Source organism: Zalophus californianus, chromosome 10, assembly GCF_009762305.2.
Source record: "Zalophus californianus isolate mZalCal1 chromosome 10, mZalCal1.pri.v2, whole genome shotgun sequence".
NCBI classification, from domain to species: Eukaryota; Metazoa; Chordata; class Mammalia; order Carnivora; family Otariidae; genus Zalophus; species Zalophus californianus.
Window position 1 is genome coordinate 84,493,426 of NC_045604.1, and position 21,628 is coordinate 84,515,053.

Here is a 21,628-nt window from a genome sequence, read left to right on the forward strand (position 1 = left end):
TACAGTATTTGTCCTTTTGTGACTGGCTTATTTCACTTAATGTCCTCAAGATTCATTTATATTGTCACATGTGTCAGAACTTCCTTCCTCTTTAAGACTGAAAAATATTCTTGACAGGAAGTTTTAAAATCCAGAAATCTGACATCCTCGCTTGTTATCATGAAACTAGCTGGACATCTCATAAAAATATATTTTAACCTACCACATTAAAAGAAATGTCATGTGGTATGAAAAGCTATGTGTAGTGAACCATTCTTGGTAGCTTTGACTTTATAATTAGCCTTATAAATAGGTTCCTGGTAGTTATTACTAGATGTTAAACACATCTGTAAAAGTGACACGCTCTTGTTCCTTTTTTCCAAAATAGTAGATTAACGAATGATTAGAAAGCCAGATTGTTTCAACATGCAAAACTGAATGTTTTTTTTTTTTAAAGCTGTTTCGATATTGTGAATGAAGCTGGTCCTCTGAACACTCTCTGAAGTGTGATTGGTGATAAACTGCATTACCACATCAATGGTGCTCTTCTGCCGCTGAAACACTGGATGTTACAGGGAATAGAGAAAACTCTGCTCTCTATTTTAACTATGAAGTTCAAATGAGGTTCCCATGGGCCATAAGGATTGAAATTTCTTTAATGATTTAGGAGGCAGAGACCAGATAAATCCACTGAATATTGATTCTGTCTAAATAAGCTTCAGGTGTTTTATGCTTTCTGCGCATTTGTTTTATTTTATTCTGTCTAACTAGCCTAGACTCCAGGGTGGCATACAATCTCCCCTCCTCCCAGGATCAACGCCCCCTCCAGGCACTGTGACAGCTGACAGTCACAAAGCCCATCAATCATTACTGTTTTTGTTCATTTGGTGAACAATACAGTGCAAGGTTGCTCCAGCAGCTCCTTTGTGGCTTTGCAAAAAAAAAAGACTGGCGATCCCGATTTCCACCTGCAGAGAACAATGAGAATCTGTGCACTTATACCTTTGTCTACTGTGCAGTGAGCTGGGGTGGATGAGGCACCCCCAAGGAGAAACAGCTTGTTATAAACAAAGAGTACAGGTTTAGAGTTGGACAGTCCCTCTCCCCTTGGCTGTAGAGGTGGGTCTCTGCCAGCTCGGCCACTGGAGTATCACATCCCTCTGGCTACAGGGATTAGTTCATGATGGGCAAGGGACCTAAATCAGGCCAGTCATACCTAGTGAAACCATCCTGGGATCTCACAGGAGATATTGAGACAGAGCAGCTTGCTTTGCATGGGGGTAGTTGGGAGGCCAGACTGTCCACAAACATCTTGCCACTGAGTAAAGAACCTGACAGAAAAGTGACTGCAGAGGCAAGGGAGCTGGGAGCGAGGAGGGGGCTGAGACTTTAAGGCCGTGGAGCACCTGGATTTAGCGGTGCCAATGCGTCCCTTCCAGATGGATTTCTGTCACAATCTAGAGTCCTGACAATGATTGTTTTCAACACAAAAAGTTCTAGACTCTTGATTACTTGCACATGAGGGGGGATATTGGCACAAAATAAAAATCTGGGTCCACTCGTGCAGAGAAACCATTCCACTTTGTCCCAGGGAAAGACTGTGTCCTGTATCGACTTGCTCATAGCTGGAGAGGGGAAGCCTACCCCAAGGAGCAAAATTTTTTTAAACATATCTATTATTTTTATTGTTTAAATAATACATTTCCATTGTAGAAAAAAGGATAATACATAGAAGTTTTTAAAAAAATTTTAATGTATTCATCCTTCTAGAATTTTTCCGTTCATATAGGAATTTTTTAAAGCAAAATTGTGAGGCCAACACTGTTTTGTGCCTGCTTTTTCCCCTTAGTGACATACTGGGGATCTCCTTTTTTGTCAGTACACAAAGGTCTGTCTCACAAATTGTAATGGCTCTGTGATATGAAATTTATTTAACCAGAGTTAGACATTCCAGTTTTCTCTTCTATAGAAAACATATTATGAAAACATCCTTGTTCATATGTCCTTGAACACTTAACTGATTCTCTTTATAAGGTTAATTGCTAGAAGTGGAATTGATGGCTCAAAAAGTAAGCACCTTTTTTCAGAGTTTTGCCAATTACTGCTATATTACCCTCTACAGAGGCTAGAGACTAGCCTCTAGACCTATTTACATGTACCAGCAATATATACAAGTGTGCCTTGGTGTAGGTCTTGTTGGGAGAGTAAAGAGAGGAAGAAGTAAGAGACTGGGACCTGAAGTATGTCTAAGGATGTTGGAGTTGCATGGACACTGTGCAGGAGTGTATAAACAGGTAAAACCATGTGTCCACAGTTGTATGGGTTGTCTACTGCACAACTCTGGGGAGTACCATTTGCTACCAATACAGCAGACCTCTGAGTCTAGAAGAAGCCTGGGAAGTGGTGACTGAGTGACCACTTGTTTTATCTTTCTTTTAATCCCACTGGCCTAGGTATCTCTTGACCTATTCTGATAGCTAGAGGCTGGATAAGTGAAGATTGTATCTGTGATACAATCTAGAAGCTCTACCAGAATCAGAGTTACAATCCAGAATCAGAGTTTTCTTCCTGAAAGCGTGCGGCAAGTTTTAGATTAAGTAAAATGTAAAACAATTAATATTCAATAACATAGTAATTATAAAATAAATACTGGGCATTTACTCAATGGACTATTATGTCAACATTAAAAATAATAAACAGAGCATAGTAACAAGATGGAGATTGCCATAGGATATTAGGTGAAGAAAGAATAAAATGTCTTATATGTAGATTACTTATAATTATGTTAAAAATATGGATATGTAGGGGCGCCTGGGTGGCTCAGTCGTTAAGCATCTGCTTTCAGCTCAGGTCAGGATCCCAGGGTCCTGGGATCAAGCCCCGCATCGGGCTCCCTGCTCTGTGGGAAGCCTGCTTCTCCCTCTCCCACTCCCCCTGCTTGTGTTCCCTCTCTCGCTGTGTCTCTCTCTATCAAATAAATAAAATATTTTAAAAATATATATGGATATGTAGATAGTCCACTAGAAACAAATATATAAAATAATATTGTAGTTGTTCAGAGATAGGATAAGGGGTGACATTTTTGCCCTCTGCTTTTTTCTATTTTTCAAATTATCTACAAAGAATATATTGTTTTTACAGAAGAATAAAAACATTATTTAAATAAAGACTTGGAAACCTACATTCAACCATGATACTTTTTGTACCCTCTTCCTCTTTAGTTCAAATTTGGCATCATTAGACTATTATTCCTGAGCCTCTTTTAGGGGTGTGTGTGTGTGTGTGTGTGTGTGTGTGTGTGTGTGTGTGTGTGTGTGTGTGTAGAAAAGATCTAGATATTTATGCTCAAATATTTTAGGTTGTAAGGAAATTTGATTATTTTGCCTATAGCTCTCCTGTTACAGTCTTAATTAACAAGAAACAACAGACCACAAGTCATTTGGAATATGGTTTGATTTCACGAACAAAGAAAGCCTTTCACAGCACATGTGTTAGACTTCACTAGAGAAAACCCATCGGATCAGCCGGCAGTTTAAAAGGCAAGGGAGGAATATTGGCATTTCCCTCTTCAGAGCATTCTGAAGATTCTAAATAAAAAGTGTTGTGAGTTCCAAAAGAATGAAAGTAGGGTCTTGAATAGATATTTGTATATCCGTGTTCATAGCATTATTGGCACGACCTAAACGGTGGAAGCACCTCAAGTGTCCATCGACACCTAAATGGATAAGGAAAATGTGATATATACGTGCAATGTAATATTATTCCACCTTAAAAAGGAAAGGAATCTGTCATATGCTACAACGTGGATAAGGCTAAGTGAAATAAGCCAGTCACAAAAAGACAAATACTGTTATGAGTCCATTTAGATGAGGTACTTCGAATAGTAAGAATCATAAAGATAGAAAGTATAAGGGTGGTTGCCAGGGGCTGGGGAGAGGGTAAATGGGGAGTTAGTGTTCAATGGTTACAGAGTTTTAGTTTTACAAGATGCGAAGAGTCCTGGGGAAGGATGCTGGTGATGTTTGCACAACAATGTGAATGGACTTAATACCACTGTACCGTATCCTTAAAAATGGTTAGGGTGGGGGCACCTGGGTGGCTCAGTCGTTAAGCATCTGCCTTCGGCTCCAGTCATGATCCCAGGGTCCTGGGATCGAGCCCCGCATCGGGCTCTCTGCTCCGTGGGAAGCCTGCTTCTCCCTCTCCCACTCCCCCTGCTTGTGTTCCCTCTCTCACTGTGTCTCTCTGTCAAATAAATAAAATCTTTAAAAAAAAAATGGTTAAGGTGGTAAATTTTATGTTAAGTATATTTTACCACAATTTAAAAAAAAAAAAGAAAAAGCAAGAGATGGGTGTTAACTGTGTTTGATTTGATTTAACTTGATTTTTCCCTCCAAAAAAACCACTCCTTTCTATTTAGAGATGGCCTGTATAGTTAGGGAGGAAATGGGTGACAAAAACAGCCCAAGATAAAAACCAAGCAACTGTGAAAAGACTTCAAAGAATACAAAGAAAAAGTTTTGTGGTTCCTCCCATATTTTTCTGCAGAAAGCAGAAATTCCAAGTTGAAGCTCTGTACTTAGAGGAAGAGAAATTTTTGTCCACTTCAGGCAGCGGGCTGGGATGTTAGGCGTGACCAAAAAAAAAAAAAATTGTTTTTGAAAGATCACTTGAAGGTCTCATCATTAGCCTTAACTTTCTTGTTCTTGAAAGTTGTGGCTGAGTGGAAAAACTTGTTTTATTCTATGTAAATCATGCCCTATGGCCACTTGTTAAGAATATGGACTCTATCAGCAGACAGATCTATTTATTGATGACTTTGGGTGGGTTATGTAACTTCTGAATGACACTTTCCTGCTTGTAAAATGGGACTATTAATGGTTCCCATCTATGAAGATGGAATCAGATGGTTAGTCCACATTTGGGCCTTGCACAGTGCCAGGCACATAGTAAATCCACAATAAATATTAGCTGTTGTTGTTACTGTTATCATTTTTTTATTATTACTGATTCCATCTTACTTCATGGTGCATCTTTTTTTTTTTTTTTTTTTAAGTAACCTTTACACCCAATATGGGGCTTGAACTCAAGCAACCCCGAGATCAAGAGTTTCATGCTCTGCCAACTGGGCCAGCCAGGCACCCCCAGAGCATCTTTTTAAAAAGCCAGCTAGTGGCCTCCTTGTAGTTCCTCAGGAACACCAAGCATGCTCCTGTCTCAGGGCCTTTGCACTTGCTGTTTGTTCTTTATGCTTGGCAACTCTCAATCGTGGTACCTTCTCTTGCTTCATTCAGGATTCTTCTTGAACGTCTCTCCTGGTTACCCTTTCAAAAAGAGCACGCACTCATCATTCTCCAGCCTCTTACTATGCTTTTTTTTCTGCCTCTCACTTACCAATTACCTGACATTATATTGGATATTCATTTGTTTGTCCATTGCCTGTCACCCTGACCAGAATGTGAGCTCCAGAAGGATAGAGGTTGCTTGACTTTTTCATCCTATATCCCCAGCCCCTAGAACACTGTCTGGCACAGACTAGATACATAATAAGTATTTTAGTGAATAACTGAATCCCTTAAATGATCTCCCTAATGAGGGCGTTTGAAAACAAAGAAGAAAAAACTGTTTTGGTTCCATCTTCAAAGCCCTTCTCTGGGATTTACACAGGCGCTTAAACAGGGACTTCTGTGGGGAGGTGCTTTGTCACAGGATCCTCAAACTCAACAGCTGTGCTCGTTAATCCCCCAGAGATTACTTTTGAGAAAAGTGTATTCATTTTAGCATTGCCCTTCGTGAACTACCTCTGCACCAAGCCTCATAATATGAAGAAATGAAGTGTGCTATGGGAAATTACGATCCTCCCAAGCAGGCTTGAAAGGACAGCATCAGCCGAAGGCTCACTGGGTGGGTATCTTTAGTTCATCTGCGTATCGGACAGAAAAGATTTTCTTGGTTTGGAATTTCTCTTCTGAGTGCTGATATCTGCTGGCAGGTGGGCAGACTTTGCTGGCAAAAGTCAGACATTGTATTGTGCAAAAGGAATGCTAAAAATGGGGCACTGCATCAAATTACCCCCAGTTTTCCTCTTGATGGGGCACAGCCATGTCTCAATAGCCTCAGAGGGGCTGGTCATGACCTTCGTGATTTGATAAGCAATCTCTGCCCCGGATTCCTCTAGTGGGAGCTCCACATGGAAAGATTTATCTTCTTGTGGGATCATCTTGGTGTTTGCTGGCCCATGGATATAGTTTCAGTCTGTTTCACCTTACCTTCCCAACCAGAAGATCAAATCCCAAAGAGCCCTTTCCTTCGGGCTATCTTGGAGGTATTTGTGAATCCTACGTAGTGAAATTGGTTTTGAGCAATTTTCTAACACATGGAGAATGTTTATAAACTGTTAGGGAGGTCAAGGCCACCTTTACGAGTTCCTGTGATTGAGTGGAAGAAAACTCCTGAACTTCTCAGCATTATAGAGGTCTTGATTTTAAGCTGAGGATTCTGATATTAGACCTCTAGCATTTGAAGTGGAATGCTCCCAAGGATGGCTGCCATCAACCCTTCTGCCAGTTCCACTCAAATAGAGGCCTTATGCCTTCCATTGATGTGTGACTGACTCCATTTGTTCACTCTTTTATTTTTTATTTTTTTAAAGATTTTATTTATTTATTCATGAGAGACAGAGACAGAGACAGAGAGAGAGGCAGAGGGAGAAGCAGGCTCGCAAGGAGCAGGGAGCCTGATGCGGGACTTTGACAAATGTGTACTGAGAATCTAGTGCTTGCCAAGAACAGCGCTGGGTACTTTACAAACAGAGCTCATCTGTCCCTTGAGTTCAGAGGCAGCGATAACAAGAAAAATGATAATAATATTAAGAATAGCAAAATCTGGGGCACCTGGGTGGCTCAGTCGGTTAAGCATCTGCCTTCGGCTCAGGTCATGATCCCAGGATCCTGGGATCCCTGCTCAGTGAAGAGCCTGCTTCTCCCTCTCCCTCTGCCTGCCAATCCCCCTGCTTGTGTGTGCGTGCCCATTCTCTCTCCCTCTGTCAAATAAATTAATAAAAATCTTAAAAAAAAAAGAATAGTAAAATCTAGGGGTGCCTGGGTGGCTCAGTCGGTTAAACAGCCGAATCTTGATTTCAGCTCATGATCTTAGTGTCTTGGGATCAAGCCCCACATCGGGCTTCCCACTCAGTGAGGAGTCTTGCTTGAGATTCTTTCCCTCTCCTTCTGCCCCTCCCCCTGCTCATACACACACTCTCTCTCTCTCAAAATCAGTACATAAATCTGATTTATTAAAAAAAAATAGCAAAATCTAGTATTTTTGGTTACTTGCTATGTGCCAGGCACCGAATTAAGCATTTTACAAGCATTGTCTCCTTTATGCTTTATGCTACCCTATAAAGTAAGCCAGTATGTACTACTATTATCTCATGTGTAGATGAACCAACCAAGGCTTAGAAACCCTAACTGACTTGCCCAGCATCACACAGTGATAAGTGGTAAGGCCAGAGTTTTAAGCCCAGGTCTGACTGTCCTCAGAACCCTGTCTCTCTTAAAAACAAAACAAAACAAAGCCATTTTGCATTCCTACTAGAAATATATGAGAGTTCCCATTGCTCCATGTCCTTACCTGTACTTGTTATGGTCAGTCTTTTTAATTTTAGCCATTTTAGTGGGTGTGTAATAATACCTCATTTTGTGTGTGCATGTGTTCTTTGGTTTGTTTTTGTTTTTTAAAGAGAGCAAGAGAGAAAGAGAGTGGTGGTAAGGGGAAATGAGAGAGAGAGAATCCCAAGCAGGCTCCAGGCCCAGCGCAGAGCCTGGTGCTGGGCTCGATCTCATGACCCTGAGATCATGATTGGAGCCAAATTCAAGAGTCGGATGCTTAATCGACTGAGCCATCCAGGCGCCCCAAGTGTGTGCATATGTTTTAATTGAGTTTATTAAGATAGAAGTTACACACAGTAAAATTTACCCTTTGTAGAGTATAGTCTTTTAATTTTGACAAATGCATAGGGTGTAACTACCCCCATAATCAAGGCATAGAAACATTTATATCATCCCCCAAAATTCCCTCAGGCTGCCCCTCTGTAGTTAACCCCTGCCCCCAACCACCAGCCTCTGACACTCACGGATCCGTTTCTGTTTCTCTGGTTTTGCCTTTTCCAGAATGTCAGGTAAGTGGAATCCTAAAATACATAGCCTTTGTGTCTGGCTTCCTTCACTGGACCTGGTGCATTTGAAATTCTTCCACGTGGTTATGTGTATCAGTAGCCTCTTCCTTTTTATTGTCGAGCAGCCTGCCGCTGTAACACCCCAATAAGAGGGAGTTCCCAATCCTGGTTATGAATTTAACAGAAGACTGGCTTATTTATACCTACGGATTGCAATGGTTTCAAGCCTCACCATGTATCAGGGTCATCCTTGGAAAGATTTTATTCTTAAATTCTAATACCCAAGGCCTCATTCCCCTGAGATCTTGTTCAACTGGCCAGGATGAGAACAGGAGATGGGCAGTTTTTAAAAAGCCCCTCCCCCCAGGTGATGCTAACATATAGCCAGGTTTAAGACCCACCAATGAGTTGGAATCCACTTTGAGACCTACCAGTTGGGTGATCCAGGACAAATCACGACCGTTGGAATCTCAATTTCTTTCTCTTCTAGTTGCGAATAATAATAGTTGCCCAGTCCAGCTCACCAGGTTATCATAAGGATCAAAATATTTTCTGGTGGCAACGTATGAGAAAGTGTCCTGGGAACTCTAGCTGCAGGAATGAACGGTATCAATATGGATGTAATGATCCCTCCGTGTCTTTCCTGTTTGAAATGTACCAGAGGTTCTATTTCCTAAACCACTGAGAGAGGTTTTCAAGAGCACATGGAAAGAGCAGTCTTTTCTCTGTCGATTTTATGTGTGCTATTAGAAGACTGCCTGATGTATAAGAGTAACTGGAACGCCAACAGACAGATGGAGATGAGAAGTGGGATAAACACACGCCTTTCCGAGACAGCGGGGATGTGGGCAGAACTGGGCATGGCTGGAGACCATGGTCTTCTGCCGGAAGGGTTAAGTCAGCACATTTGCAAAAAGCAAACACTGATGTAACTGAAAGGACAAGGCAAGCTGAGGCGTGGCGCCAAGGATACAATTACCGGGCAGCTCCTGATCATCCAGTCCTCACCTCAGAGCAAGTGAGAGAAGGCCCCTTGTCAGGGGCAAACACCATATGAAACAAGAGGTCATTTTACCACCACATCTGGCCACCTCAGCACATACTGCAAGGAGCACCGTGTTGGTTTGGGTATGGAAAGGAATGACCATCTTTGTATGAAAAAAACTCTTTCGTTGATATTTTTATTGTAAAATAGCAGATACTCATTGTGAACAAAAACCAAGCCGTATAGTAATAATGTCTTAGCTTGGGCTACTCTAACAGAACGCCACAGACTGGGTGGCTGAAGTAACAGACATTTATTTCTTACAATTCTGGAGGCTGCGAGGCTCAAGATCAAGGTGCCAGCACGGTCAGTGTCTGGTGAGAGCCCCCTTCCTGGCTTGCAGATGGCTTCCTTCTTGCTGTGTCCACTCATGGCAGAGAGAGAGAGAAAGAAAAGATCTCTGATTTCTTCTTCTTCTTTTTTTTTTTTTAAGATTTTTATTTATTTATTTGACAGAGAGAGGCACAGTGAGAGAGGGAACACAAGCAGGGGGAGTGGGAGAGGGAGAAGCAGGCTTCCCGTGGAGCAGGACCCTGGGATCATGACCTGAGTCGAAGGCAAACGCTTAACGACTGAGCCACCCAGGCGCCCTCTTCTTCTTTTTTTTAAGATTTTTGTTTATTTATTTGAGAGAGTGAGCAAGCGAGAACATGAGCAGGAGGAAGAGTAGAGGGAGAGGGAGAAGCACCCCTTGGAGCAGGGAGCCTGACATGGGGCTCAATCCCATGACTCTGAGATCATGACTTGAGCCAAAGGCAGATGCTTAACCAACTGGGCCACCCAGGCGCCCCTCTCTGATTTCTTCTCGTGAGGGTACTAATCCCATCCTGAGGATCCTACCCTGGTGACCTCATCTAATCCTAATTACCAACCCCTAATACCATCACATTGGGGGTTAGGGCTTCACCATACGAATTTTGGAGAAACACATTCAGTACTACTTTAAAGTTAAATGCGGAACTCTCCATTCCTGTCCTACTCTAAACCTGTTTCCCCGGCGAAACCGCTATTAACAGTTTGGCATGTATCTTTTTAATGTTTTTTCTTTTGTATATATGAACATTTATGTATGTATATATGTTATATTGTGTTTTTTATAAACATGGGATATTTACTTTTATAAGTTTGGGCTCACACTCTACAGCCTGCATCCTGCCTTTCATCTAGCATTGAGAATAGCTTTCCACATCATTACACGTACATCTATTCTGAGCATTTGTATTTGAAGGAAAACACTCTATTAATGTAGTTGGCAGGGAGGAATTTGACCAAGCACTTTCTCATTCAAAATACTCCCAACACAAAGCGAGCCCTGAGATGGCAGTAGGGAAACTTTAGGGGTTGGTATCGATTTCTGTTTCCTCAGCAAGTCCAACATCATTGACTTTAAGGGCCAGCCTTTTTCCTTCTGCTTTCTTGTGAGTGTTGGCTTCCCTGGATTGTTGGTCAGCTGTAAGCCTTCTTGACTTCCTCTTCCTCCTTTCCAGAGAGGGGTGTCTCCTGGTGCAGCTGTTGAAGGCGGGGGGGGGGGGGGGGGTGGAGTGCATTTCCTCCCTTTGTGTGTGTCATTAGCCATCTCTCTGGCTTCCCTCTGGGCACAGCCACCCAACCAGGTGAGCTGGTGTCATTTCAAGCAGCACTTCCGTTCTCAGGCAGAGGTTGGTTGTCATTTCTGGATGACGTCTGAAATGGTCCAGGTGAAGAAGGTTGGCATCTGGCACAGAGACAATGGCAGACAACTTGGTGCGAGTCACATTTTCTTTGTAAAGGATATGCTGCCTACAACTCCTGTTCAAGACGATTGTTTTTTTAATACTTCGCGATTTTTTAGGCTAACTTGAAGGCAGTATAGCATAAAGGTTAAGCAAGCATGCTCTATAATTAGATCAATTCATTCACTGATATTCATTCACTAGTATTTATTGGGGACCTGTTATGTGGCAGACAGGCATTGGTCTAGATGTTGGGCATACTGCAGGGAATAAGACCATGTCCCCGCCCTCATGGAGCTTGCATTCTTGCAATAGACTATAAACAAATATAAATAAATATGTAATATAATGCTGAGAAGTGTATCAGCTAGCAATTGTCCCAGTAATGCTGCTTCACAAACCACCCCCACACTCAAACCACCCCCACACTCAGTGGCTTACAACATACATTTATATCCTACTCACATGCCTGCAGCTCAGCCAGGTTTCAGCTCTTCTAGGTTGGATCTCGCTACACTTGGATCTAGGCTGTTGGGTTCTGTGTAGTTTTGTCTAGGGTCTGTCATTCTTCTGAGGTCAGTAAGCTACCAAGGGCATGTTCCTTTACAGCAGAGATCAAAAGCTCTGATCAAAGCACTGAGGGGAAATACAGTCTTAAGACCCAGCCTGGAGACATGCCACTTCCCCACACATTCCACTGGCCCAAGCGAGTCATGTGGACAAGCCCAACATCAATGAAGCTGAGAAGAGAGACATGCTCTCACTTAATTTTCATCAGGCCAGCATCCACGATGACTCCCCAGTGATCCCCACCTCCTCGTATTCACATTCCCAGGGCGTCCCTTCCCACAACTATACCAGGGTTGATATGTGTAACTAATAGAATATGACAGAAATAATGGTGTGCCACTTCCAAGATAAGGTTCTAAAAGACACCGTGGCCTTGGTCTCTCTGTCTGTCTCTCCGTCTTGGACCGTTCACTCTGGGAGAAGCCAGCTACCATGTCATGAGCAGCCCTACAGAGACGCGCACATACGGGAAATGGAGACCCAGTGCATAGCTGTGTGAGTGAGCCTTAGGTGCAACTCCTCCAGCCAATCAGACCTTCAGGTGGCTACAGGCCCAGCTAACATCCAAGCTGTAACCTCATGGGATACTTTGAAATAGAACCACCCAGCTCAGCCGCGCCTGGACTTCTGAGCCTCAGAAACTGTGTGAGATAAGTGTTCATTGTTCTTGTGAGCCACCACATTTTGGGGGGTCATTTATTATGCAGTAAGGGAAACTAACACAATAACTCAGGCTGCTGTGGAGAGAGCAAACTGTAGGAGGATAGAAATAGAAGCAGGAGGAGCGCCGGGGTGGCTCAGCCAGTTAAGCGTCTGCCTTCGGCTCAGGGTCCTGGGATCAAGACCCACGTGGGGCTCTGCACTCCGTGCAGAGTCTGTGTCTCTCTGCCCCTCTCCCTACTTGCTCCCTCTCTCTCTAGAATAAATAAATCTTTAAAAAAAAATAGAAGCAGGAAAACGATTACAGTATCTATGTCCCTGCTACTCAAATTGGGATTCATAGAGCAGGAGGATCATCTTCACGTGACAACTGGTTGGAAATCTAGGCCCCACCCCAGGCCTCTCGAATCAGAACCTTTATCTTAACAAGATGCCCCGGTGAGTGTTTGCACGCGACAGTTTGAGAAGCAGAGCTGGTAGCTGGAGTACCATGATGTGGGTTTGAATCCCAGCTCATCAATCCTGCAACTTTCAGTAAATTACTTAATTTTCCTAAGCCTCTGTTTTCTTTTCTGTAAAATGGGGATAATAATAGTGTTGCCTTCACAGGGTTATATGTGAGGGTGAAAAGGAAATGGTGCAAGTCAAGTGCTTAGCATAGTGCCTGGCACATGGTTAGGGCCTCCTAAGTGTTAGCTCTTTATTGACTTGATCTGATCCATGCATTTTCTTCCCTAATATTTCCTGATCAATTTCCTGATGATTCACCTTAATTTTTTTTTATTCCCTGTCAAAGAAAATCCCATCAAAGAAAGTCCTGTTTTGCAAAATGTCCTTGAGCTCATCAGAAAGGCCTTTTGTGCCCAGCATGATGCCAGCGATACTCCAGATTGAAGGCACCTGATTTCCATCATCAGTTTCCAGGCCCAGTTCTCAGGGCAATTTTTCAGGGCCACCCAGCAGGCCAAAATAGGCCACAGCACTATAAATAGTGAGTTTCGGCTGCTTGGGGCCTAGCTTCCCAGGCCAGACCCTCTTCACCTTCCCCCTGCCTGGTCCTGTGGTTGTTCAAATATACTCTGGGTTATATCTGCAAGTGGATTTTTCTTAATATGCCCAGAAAATGCTTTGCCAACTTGCCAGACTGTCTGCAAACACCCCCCCCTTTTTATTTGCTCAGTGGCAGCATATCCCAAATATGTGATGGAAGCTGATAAACCAGACTCCAAGGGTGTCGTGAGGAGTAAGTGAGGAAGCTACATATTGGTGGGACTGGCTACAGAATGTGTAGGGCCTAGTGTAGAATGCAAATGCAGGGCCCCTTGTTCAAAGTTTTAAGAGTTTCTAGATGGTGACAGCAAGAGTATTAAAACAAGGTGAGGCCCTTGTAAGCATGGGGCCTGTGTGACTGCCCAGGGCAATTCTCCTGAAGCCAGCCCCACATACTAGGTGCGTCTGATGCACCTGGCAATTAGTACCAGCCAAATTCACTTTTCTAGAATCTTTCTCTTTAAAGGACTAATCAGTCTTCCTTCAAGGCAAAGTGTATGGGTAAATTGTATAGCTGTAATCTGATTCCCTTCTGCTGCTAAATCTTAGTGACTTAAGCCATAGCAATTGATTATTTTTCACAGGCTTGTGGGTTAACTGGCTAGTTCCTCCGCTATTTCTCCTTGACTCACTCACGCGGCTATATTTGGTTGGTGCGTTTAATGGTGAACACTACATTTGGGAACTTCAACTGTGGGATGTCCCCATGCAGCTCCACACTGGGGCTCTGGGTCCGGCACTCCAGCCTCATCTGTACCACCTTCACTGGGCCCTTCTTGGCCGTGATGGACCTTTCCAGCAGCATGATGGTATTCTCTGCCTAGATGATCTGGGCTGGGCTGGAAGGTCCAAGCTGGCCTCATGCACATGTCTGGAGCCCTTCAGTTCTCCTCCATGTGGCTGGCTTGTCATACTCCAGTGGGTCAGACCAGCTTCCTTACATAATGAAAGAAGCATTCCTAAAATGGAAGCCTCAAGCCTTCTTGAGGGCTAGACTCTGAAACTTGCACAGCAACACTTTGGTTACCTTCTCTTGATCAAACCAAGTCATGAGGCCCACCTAGATTCAAAAGGGGGGGAATAGACTCCCCCACTTAATGAGAAAAGTGGCATGGTTTTCAAAAGGACAGGGATCCAGGGCGCTGGGATTCACTGAAGCCTACATCAGAATTATCTAGAAGCCATGTTAACACAGGGATTGCTGGGCCCCAACTCCAGAACATCTGAGTCAGTAGGACTGGAATAGGGCCTGAGAACTTACATTTCAAACTAGCTCTCAAGAGATGTCATTGCTGCTCGTTTGGGAACCATACTTTGAGAGCCACTGGTGGAGGGGTTAAGTGTTGATATTTTAGAGCAGTGGCTCTCAACCTTGACTGCACATTAGAAACATCTGGGCAGCTATAACTACATACATGTCCATTCTGGGTATCAGTGGTAACAAAGAGATCAAAGCACTGTGCAGTAATACGGTCTTTGGCATCGTTCACTTGGCTGTAATTTATAAATCATTGCAAAGTTCATCGAATCCCTTAAATGCTTTTGCAACTTAATCATTCCCTAATTATGTGGGTAAACAAGTACCAAGAAAAGTTGGATGAACTTTATCTCAACTGTCATCATTGAGCTGTTGGGGGAAATTCCAATGCTTTTTCCAAGTATGTACTACGATACGATTTTATTATTAAAGGGACTTCAGTACAAAATACGTGTGGCTTCCTGGGAGAAGGCCTTTCTGGAACTGCATTGAAAAGACTACCGTACCAAAAAGCAGCTGCTGTTCATGAGTCACACAGATCCTGTCTCCTGACCGCACACTAATAACCTGAGCCGTCCTTCTTGACTCTGATTGTCAGAATTTGCAATAATCGATGTGGCATTGTGTAAGAACTGAGACAAAAAATGTACACATGGTAAAGTAGTAGGTCTCCTAACATTAAGTTCATTCTTCACATTCTCTGCCATTAGAGCAGAGTTTCAGACTTTTCAGATCATTAGAATCACCTGGGGTTCTTGCTAAACATATCGACATGGTGGTTCCATTGTCACACAGACTGAATCAGAACCTACAAGGCAAGAGCCTAAGAGTCTTACTTTTAACAAGTGCCCTAAGTGATCTCAATATCACCAGGTAAGGTTAGGGAATTATCTTAAAGCAATAACGTTATGTAATACATACAGAAAGATAGAAGGAGCACTAAGGGAAACTGGGGGCTACGGTTCTAATGCCCACTCAAGGATCAGAGCAGGGGCTGACAAACTACAGCCCGTGGACCAAATCTGGCCTGCTGTCTATTTTTATAAATAGTTTATTGGAACATAGCCAGGCCCATTTTTAAAAAACCTATTGTCTATGATTGCTTTTGTGCTATAATGACAGTCATTGAGACAGAGACTATATGGCCCATAAAGCCAAAAATATTTACTATCTGACCTTTAAAAAAAATTTTTTTTTGTTTTTGGCCCTTGGATAAAAAACATGACCTCAGACCTGGGCAAACTTAGAATTAGAACTAAGGCCCTCAGTGACTATGAGCTCATAATAAAAAATAAACCAACAAGGAATGGAGGCGGGGAGGCAGTGAGTACAACAAACTGGAAAATCCAAGGCCTCAAGAGTGGCAATTTGAGACTATGAAATACGTATGTTTAAGATGATTATAGAGATTTATACTAAAAAAGTTTTTTTAAAGAATATAAACCTTGCTGAAAGAACAGGGCAATAAGAATAAAATGAGTCGGATTTGAAAAAGAACTAAGTACAACCTATAAAAATGAAAACAACTGAACAGGCTAGAGCTGTGCTTCTCAAACTTCAGTAAGCATCGGGTTGTCTGAAGAGTTTGTTGAAACCAGATTCGTGGCCCTACTCTCTATTCAGTTCTGATTTAATAGGTCTTAGGTGGAAGCCATGAATTTGCATGTCTAATGAGCTCCCAAGTACTGCTGATGGTGGTGATCCATGGACCATACTTTGTGTGTGCATTAAATAGCAGACAGACGCAGCTGGAGGAGTAATTGCTATCCAGGGAGATCTGGGAGAAAGAAGGCAACAGGGAGAAAGAGGTGGGAAATGTGGGAAAGCAGTTGAGATAAAGAACAAGAAGGTCAAACATAAGTCTAGTAGGAATTGCAGAGGGCGACGACAGAACGAGTCGGGGAGAGGCAGTGTTGACAGAGCTACTGGGCAAGAACATCCCAGTTGAAGAAACACAAATCCCGAACTTGATAAATAAGGACATAACTGCAGCAAAATGCTACCTGGTCAAACCGCGGCATGCCAGAAGTAAAGAAGAAGCCTTATAGTTCTCTCGAAAGGATTGCCTACAAGGGAAAACAGTGAGACTGATCAAGACGTCTCATCAGCAGTAGGATCCGCCAGAAAACAGCGATATATACTCTCTTCACACCCTAAGGGAAAGTAACATTCAACAATTATATGCTCACTAAATTAACACTCAAGAGCAAGGGTTAAATACATTTTCAAACACACCTCTCACTGAAAGAACTACTAAATGATGTGCTTGAGTTAGAAGGAAATTGAATCTATAAGGAAAAAGTGGGAGCAGAATGCAAGAAACAGTAGTGAATGAGGAAGCTGCTAGATCTAAATACATATTGACTATTATGTAATATACACACACACACATACATGCATATACACACATGGACATATACTGTAAGTGCATATATACACATAGGTACATATAAACACATATATACACACATACATATATATATACACACACACAACATACACACATATACACGCATCAATGGGGGATAAATGAGAGGAAACTAAAATGCTGGACAGCAGTCATGAGAGTTGAGAGTGGGGTGTTAAAGGTGTTCTAAAGTCCCGTAACTGCTTGAGGGGAAGTTGGACAGACTCATTTTTTACTTTAAGTCGTTTATTACATTATAGCAACATATTCAAGAAAAAGTAGAATAAGAACTAACAAATCAGTAGAAGGGAAAAATGGAATTCAAAAAATCCAATGCAATAAAAAGCAGGAAAGGGAAAAAAAAAGACATAAGAGCATGACAAATAAAAAACAAGATGAGTGAGATCAGTACAAATATATTACTGATCACAATAAATGTAAATAGAATGAGCTCTTCTCTGATTTCTCAGATTGGATTAAAAAGAAATCTGCCTCTGTGCTACAGGTAATACAGAATGACCCAGAATGGTCCAAAGCAAAGAGGTGGAAAAAGATATACAATACAACACAAATACCAACCAAAAGGAAAGTGATCTTGCGTTATGAACGTCAGATAAAATAGACTTTGAGAGAAAAAAACATTTTCAGAGATAAAGCAGGTCCTTAATGATAAAGGAATATCTGGTATTTTCTATTGGGTCAGACTTTTTGTAATGCTTTTCACAGTCCACTGAACTGAATTTACCATACACTAATGTGATGAACACACTGTTTAAAAAATGTTTCTCTAGAACACATTTTACTCCTCCCTGAAAGCCCCAAGCAACTCCTAAGAGACATGCTGTCATACTACAGATGAATATCTGGGACACCTCCACAATACCAGGAAATATGTGATATCTACAGGTTTTTATAATTAGTTCCCCCAAACAATAAGGAACACTCATAACCACCCGAATGAGAAACTAACTTTTGTTTCATTTCGCCAAAGATCTGAAAAGAAATCACAAAGCTTACTTACAGAGAGAAAATTGAATTTATGAAAGAGTTGGAAACTCTGAATTTTCCATTAGGTATTTGAAAGAGAATTTGCAAACATCTCTTTCCTTCATTTTGAAATCCACTTTTCTCAAGTACAAAATCCTTTAATATAATCATTAGTGCATCAGGTCATGTCAGGGATGTGATAACCTTCTGAGGTATCTCACACTGACTTGGAGGTTCACTCTTGCCAGCATTACTGAAGGGCTGTCCGTTGTGTTGTTTCTCCAGCATCTTTCCAGGAACTGTAATATATTGAAAGTTTCTTTCTCCAAAGCCATTAGAAAAACTCCAGGGAATCATCCAGAGAAAATAGTCATTGCTATGTTATTGTCTGTTTTGCCAACAAGCAAGGAAACCAACTGAGCTAAGAGGAATTCAAAAGTATACATCTATGAGGGGTGACTTCCAAGTCCCAGCTAGTAGCCCCTCTCTTCCTCCCTGCCTGCAGTCACCATCCTACAGTCCTGATACCCCTCTACTGGCTGAGCACTGCCTAAAGTTATATAATTATAAAATCATTTATGTGTTCAATCTTTTGCAAACCCTTGGGAAGAGGCCTCACTTCCAGTTTTATGAATCACTGGCTCTTCAGCCAATTGGCTCCATGTCCTACCAGCAATTGTAGGATGCAGCCTCAAAGCTGAATTCTTATTCTTATTGCTTTTTTAAAAAATATTTATTTATTTATTTATTTATTTATTTATTTATTTATTTATTTATTTTAGAGAGGGGAGGGGCAGAGTGAAACCATACCAAGCAGACCCAACGCTGAGTGTAGCCTGACCTGGGACCTGATCCCACAACCCTGAGATTATGACCTGAGCTGAAACCAAGAGTTGGGCACTCAACTGAGCCACGCAGGTGCCTCCTTATATTAGTTGATTTAAGAAATTGTTAACACAGTGAGGGCTTACTATGGACCAGACAATATCTCATCTTGTTTTCACACCAACCCAGTGAAGGAAATATCTGTACTATTCTCATTTTACAGATGAGGGAATCGAGGCTCAGAGAGTTTAACTTGCTCCAGATTCCTCAGTTTGTCATTTGCAGAGCTGAGATTCAACTTCAGCCTTTCTGATCCAGAGTTGGCTCTCTTAACCAATATGGTACCCTGTTGGCTTTCATCAGAATAGTAGATAATTAGGAGAATTTGATTGGTTCACGGACATTTTTTAAGAAATTCACATCCAAATAATGGAGTTTTCTTCCTGGGCTTACCCCAAAGTCAAGTACACAATAATGTGTATAATACTCAGTGTGTCTATCTTGGAAGAGCAGATGGACTCCATGTGGTAATTTAAAGAAGTAAAAGTAGGAAGCCACTTTTTTTTTTTAAAGCAATGAAATTGTTTATGTGTTAAACATTACGCTGCACTCTACGGTATTTGCTGATTGGCACAACCACTGCCGTTTAAATTGATTCTGTAATCATGACTATAATGACAGGGATTAGCCCAGTTCAATGAGTGCATGCTTTCCCCAGGGCTCACAAAAGCCTTCTCTAGGGATCCAGGCTTTCCTGGTAATGAGAAGTTAACTAACAAGGCTGCTGTATTCCACTTTGGTAAATAGCAGTCTTCGGTTTGAAATGAAGGAAATCAAGAAAAAGATGAAGGGTCTCTGACCACACAGAGGAAAATCACCCTAAATTGGTCAGTAGAACCCTGAGAACAACTGTAGGCTTCCGGAATGATGAAGGAAATGGGTGTTTCTGTTTGTTGAATATTTAGGTAATTGAGAGTTCAAAGGATTGTAGGAAAAATTCATCAGTTATTCTTAAGTTAAAGAACTCTTATTTGCCTCTCAGCAGCCTGTCACTTAAAATTGAAACACTTGTACTCCTGAAACAATATATGCTCATTGTAAACACCCCAAACAATCCAAGTAGAAAAATACAGAGTAAAAAGTGAAAGCCCCTTCCCCCATTTTACTTCTTCCCTAAAGGAACCCACACTCTGTGTGTCCTTTCAAACTTTAAGAATACCTCAGTTATGCAGAAATAATTTGACTAGAAGAAAACCTAGTCGGGGCACCTGGGTGGCTCAGCTGGTTAAGCGACTGCCTTCAGTTCAGGTCATGATCCTGGAATCCCAGGATCGAGTCCAGCATCAGGCTCAGCGGGGAGTCTGCTTCTCCCACTGACCCTTCCCCCTCTCATGTACTCTCTCTCTCTCTCAAATAAATAAAATCTAAAAAAAAAAAAAAAAAAAAAAGAGGAACGCCTGGGTGGCTCAGTTGGTTAAGCGACTGCCTTCGGCTCAGGTGATGATCTCAGGGTCCTGGGATCGAGTCCTGCATCGGGCTCCCTGCTCAGCAGGAAGCCTGCTTCTCCCTTTGCCTGCCGCTCCCCCTGCTTGTGCTTTCTCTCTCTCTCTCTCTCTCTGACAAATAAATAAAATCTTTAAAAAAAATAAAATTAAATTAAATAAATAAATAAATAAAAGAAAACCTAGTCAACTTGCTGATTATAATTAGTGTTAACCTTTCTTTAGTGATTCAGAAGATCCTTCACATTTATTATCATTAAGGGTATCAGTTGTCACCGTGCAGAAATGGGGGGATTTCTGTGTGCTTGGATCCAAATAAACAGAAGCTGGTGGGAAAGATGTGGGTAATCCCTTTTTTAGCTGCCCAGGAGGGTTTGGGCTTGCTCAGCCCCCAGAACAGAGATATTGAAGGTGTCTAATCTTTTGAACATAAGACTTTAGGAAACACTATAAAAACATTGGTTTGTAATTTAAAAGATTTGGGGGATTACCTTATGTTCTATGACATTAATATAGGGCCATTTTACTCTCTGAAATTTGCATAACATTATACTGGTATATGTGTATACTTTATATACAAAGTACTTGATATGTATATACACACACAATATACATATAAAATATATATGTATATGGTCCTTTGTATGTGTAACTTTAAAAATACATATTTATAGATAAATTGTATATTTTCTTTTCCTTTAAGCAAGCATAGCTGTCATTTATAAGTTCAGCAGGAAACTGTCTTTTTTATTTTGGAAAAAAATCACTTGAGTAGTTTTCTTAAGACAACCAAGGCACTCCATGCCCTGGGAGAGGAAGTAATAGGAAGGACTTTATTTTTAAGGCCGTCTCTCCAAATGCCTCTTAGTGAGTAGAGCTCTGGTGCAGGGTATCAATTTGCATATAAAGAACTCAGGAACTTTCTAGAAGGGAAAGGGATTGCGATCATCCCAAACCCAACATTGCCCCCCCCCCCAAGTTTCCTAGTTATAAAAAGCCATGGGAGGACCCTTCTAGAGGACAACAGGACTTTTCGAAAACTAGTCCAGGAAGCTTGGATCCCAATGATCAGAGCAGGAAGTCTGAAGATCCAGTGCTGGTCTAAAACAGCAGGAGGTTGGGCCCTGGCTTTGTGACATGATCACAATAAGCAGAACTGGACCACCATTACACTCTACCCACCTTCTCTCCATGGCTAACTCTAGTTTATGCTTCAAAACTCAGCCCAGATGTCATTTCCTCCATGAAGTGTTTCCTGATCGCTCCAGGCTGAGTTTAGTTCCTCCTCCGTATTCCCTTGTATTCACCGATATCCTTACTCTTACCACACCTTGTTGATCTTATTCCTGTATACTCTGTGTCCCCTACTAGATTCTCAGCCCCTCAAGGGCAGCTGGGACAGTCTGCCTGTGTTTGAATCTCAGCACCATTTCTTAGCTCTGCAACTCAGCAAGCTG

At 41.9% G+C, this 21,628-nt stretch overlaps 1 protein-coding gene across 4 annotated transcripts in view; it reads left to right on the forward strand.

Annotated features, from left to right (window-relative positions):
- The window catches only part of IQCK (IQ motif containing K), a 122,814-nt gene that overhangs the window by 63,149 nt on the left and 38,037 nt on the right, over window positions 1–21,628 (forward strand). The window contains exon 8 of one of the 4 annotated variants that reach the window (XM_027610287.1): window positions 437–2,823. The exons of the other annotated variants lie outside the window; for them this stretch is intronic. Within the exon in view, the coding sequence (XP_027466088.1) occupies window positions 437–457 (21 nt within the window). The 3' untranslated portion in view covers window positions 458–2,823. Of the gene's footprint in view, window positions 1–436; window positions 2,824–21,628 lie in introns of those variants that run through there. 4 annotated transcript variants of the gene reach the window in all.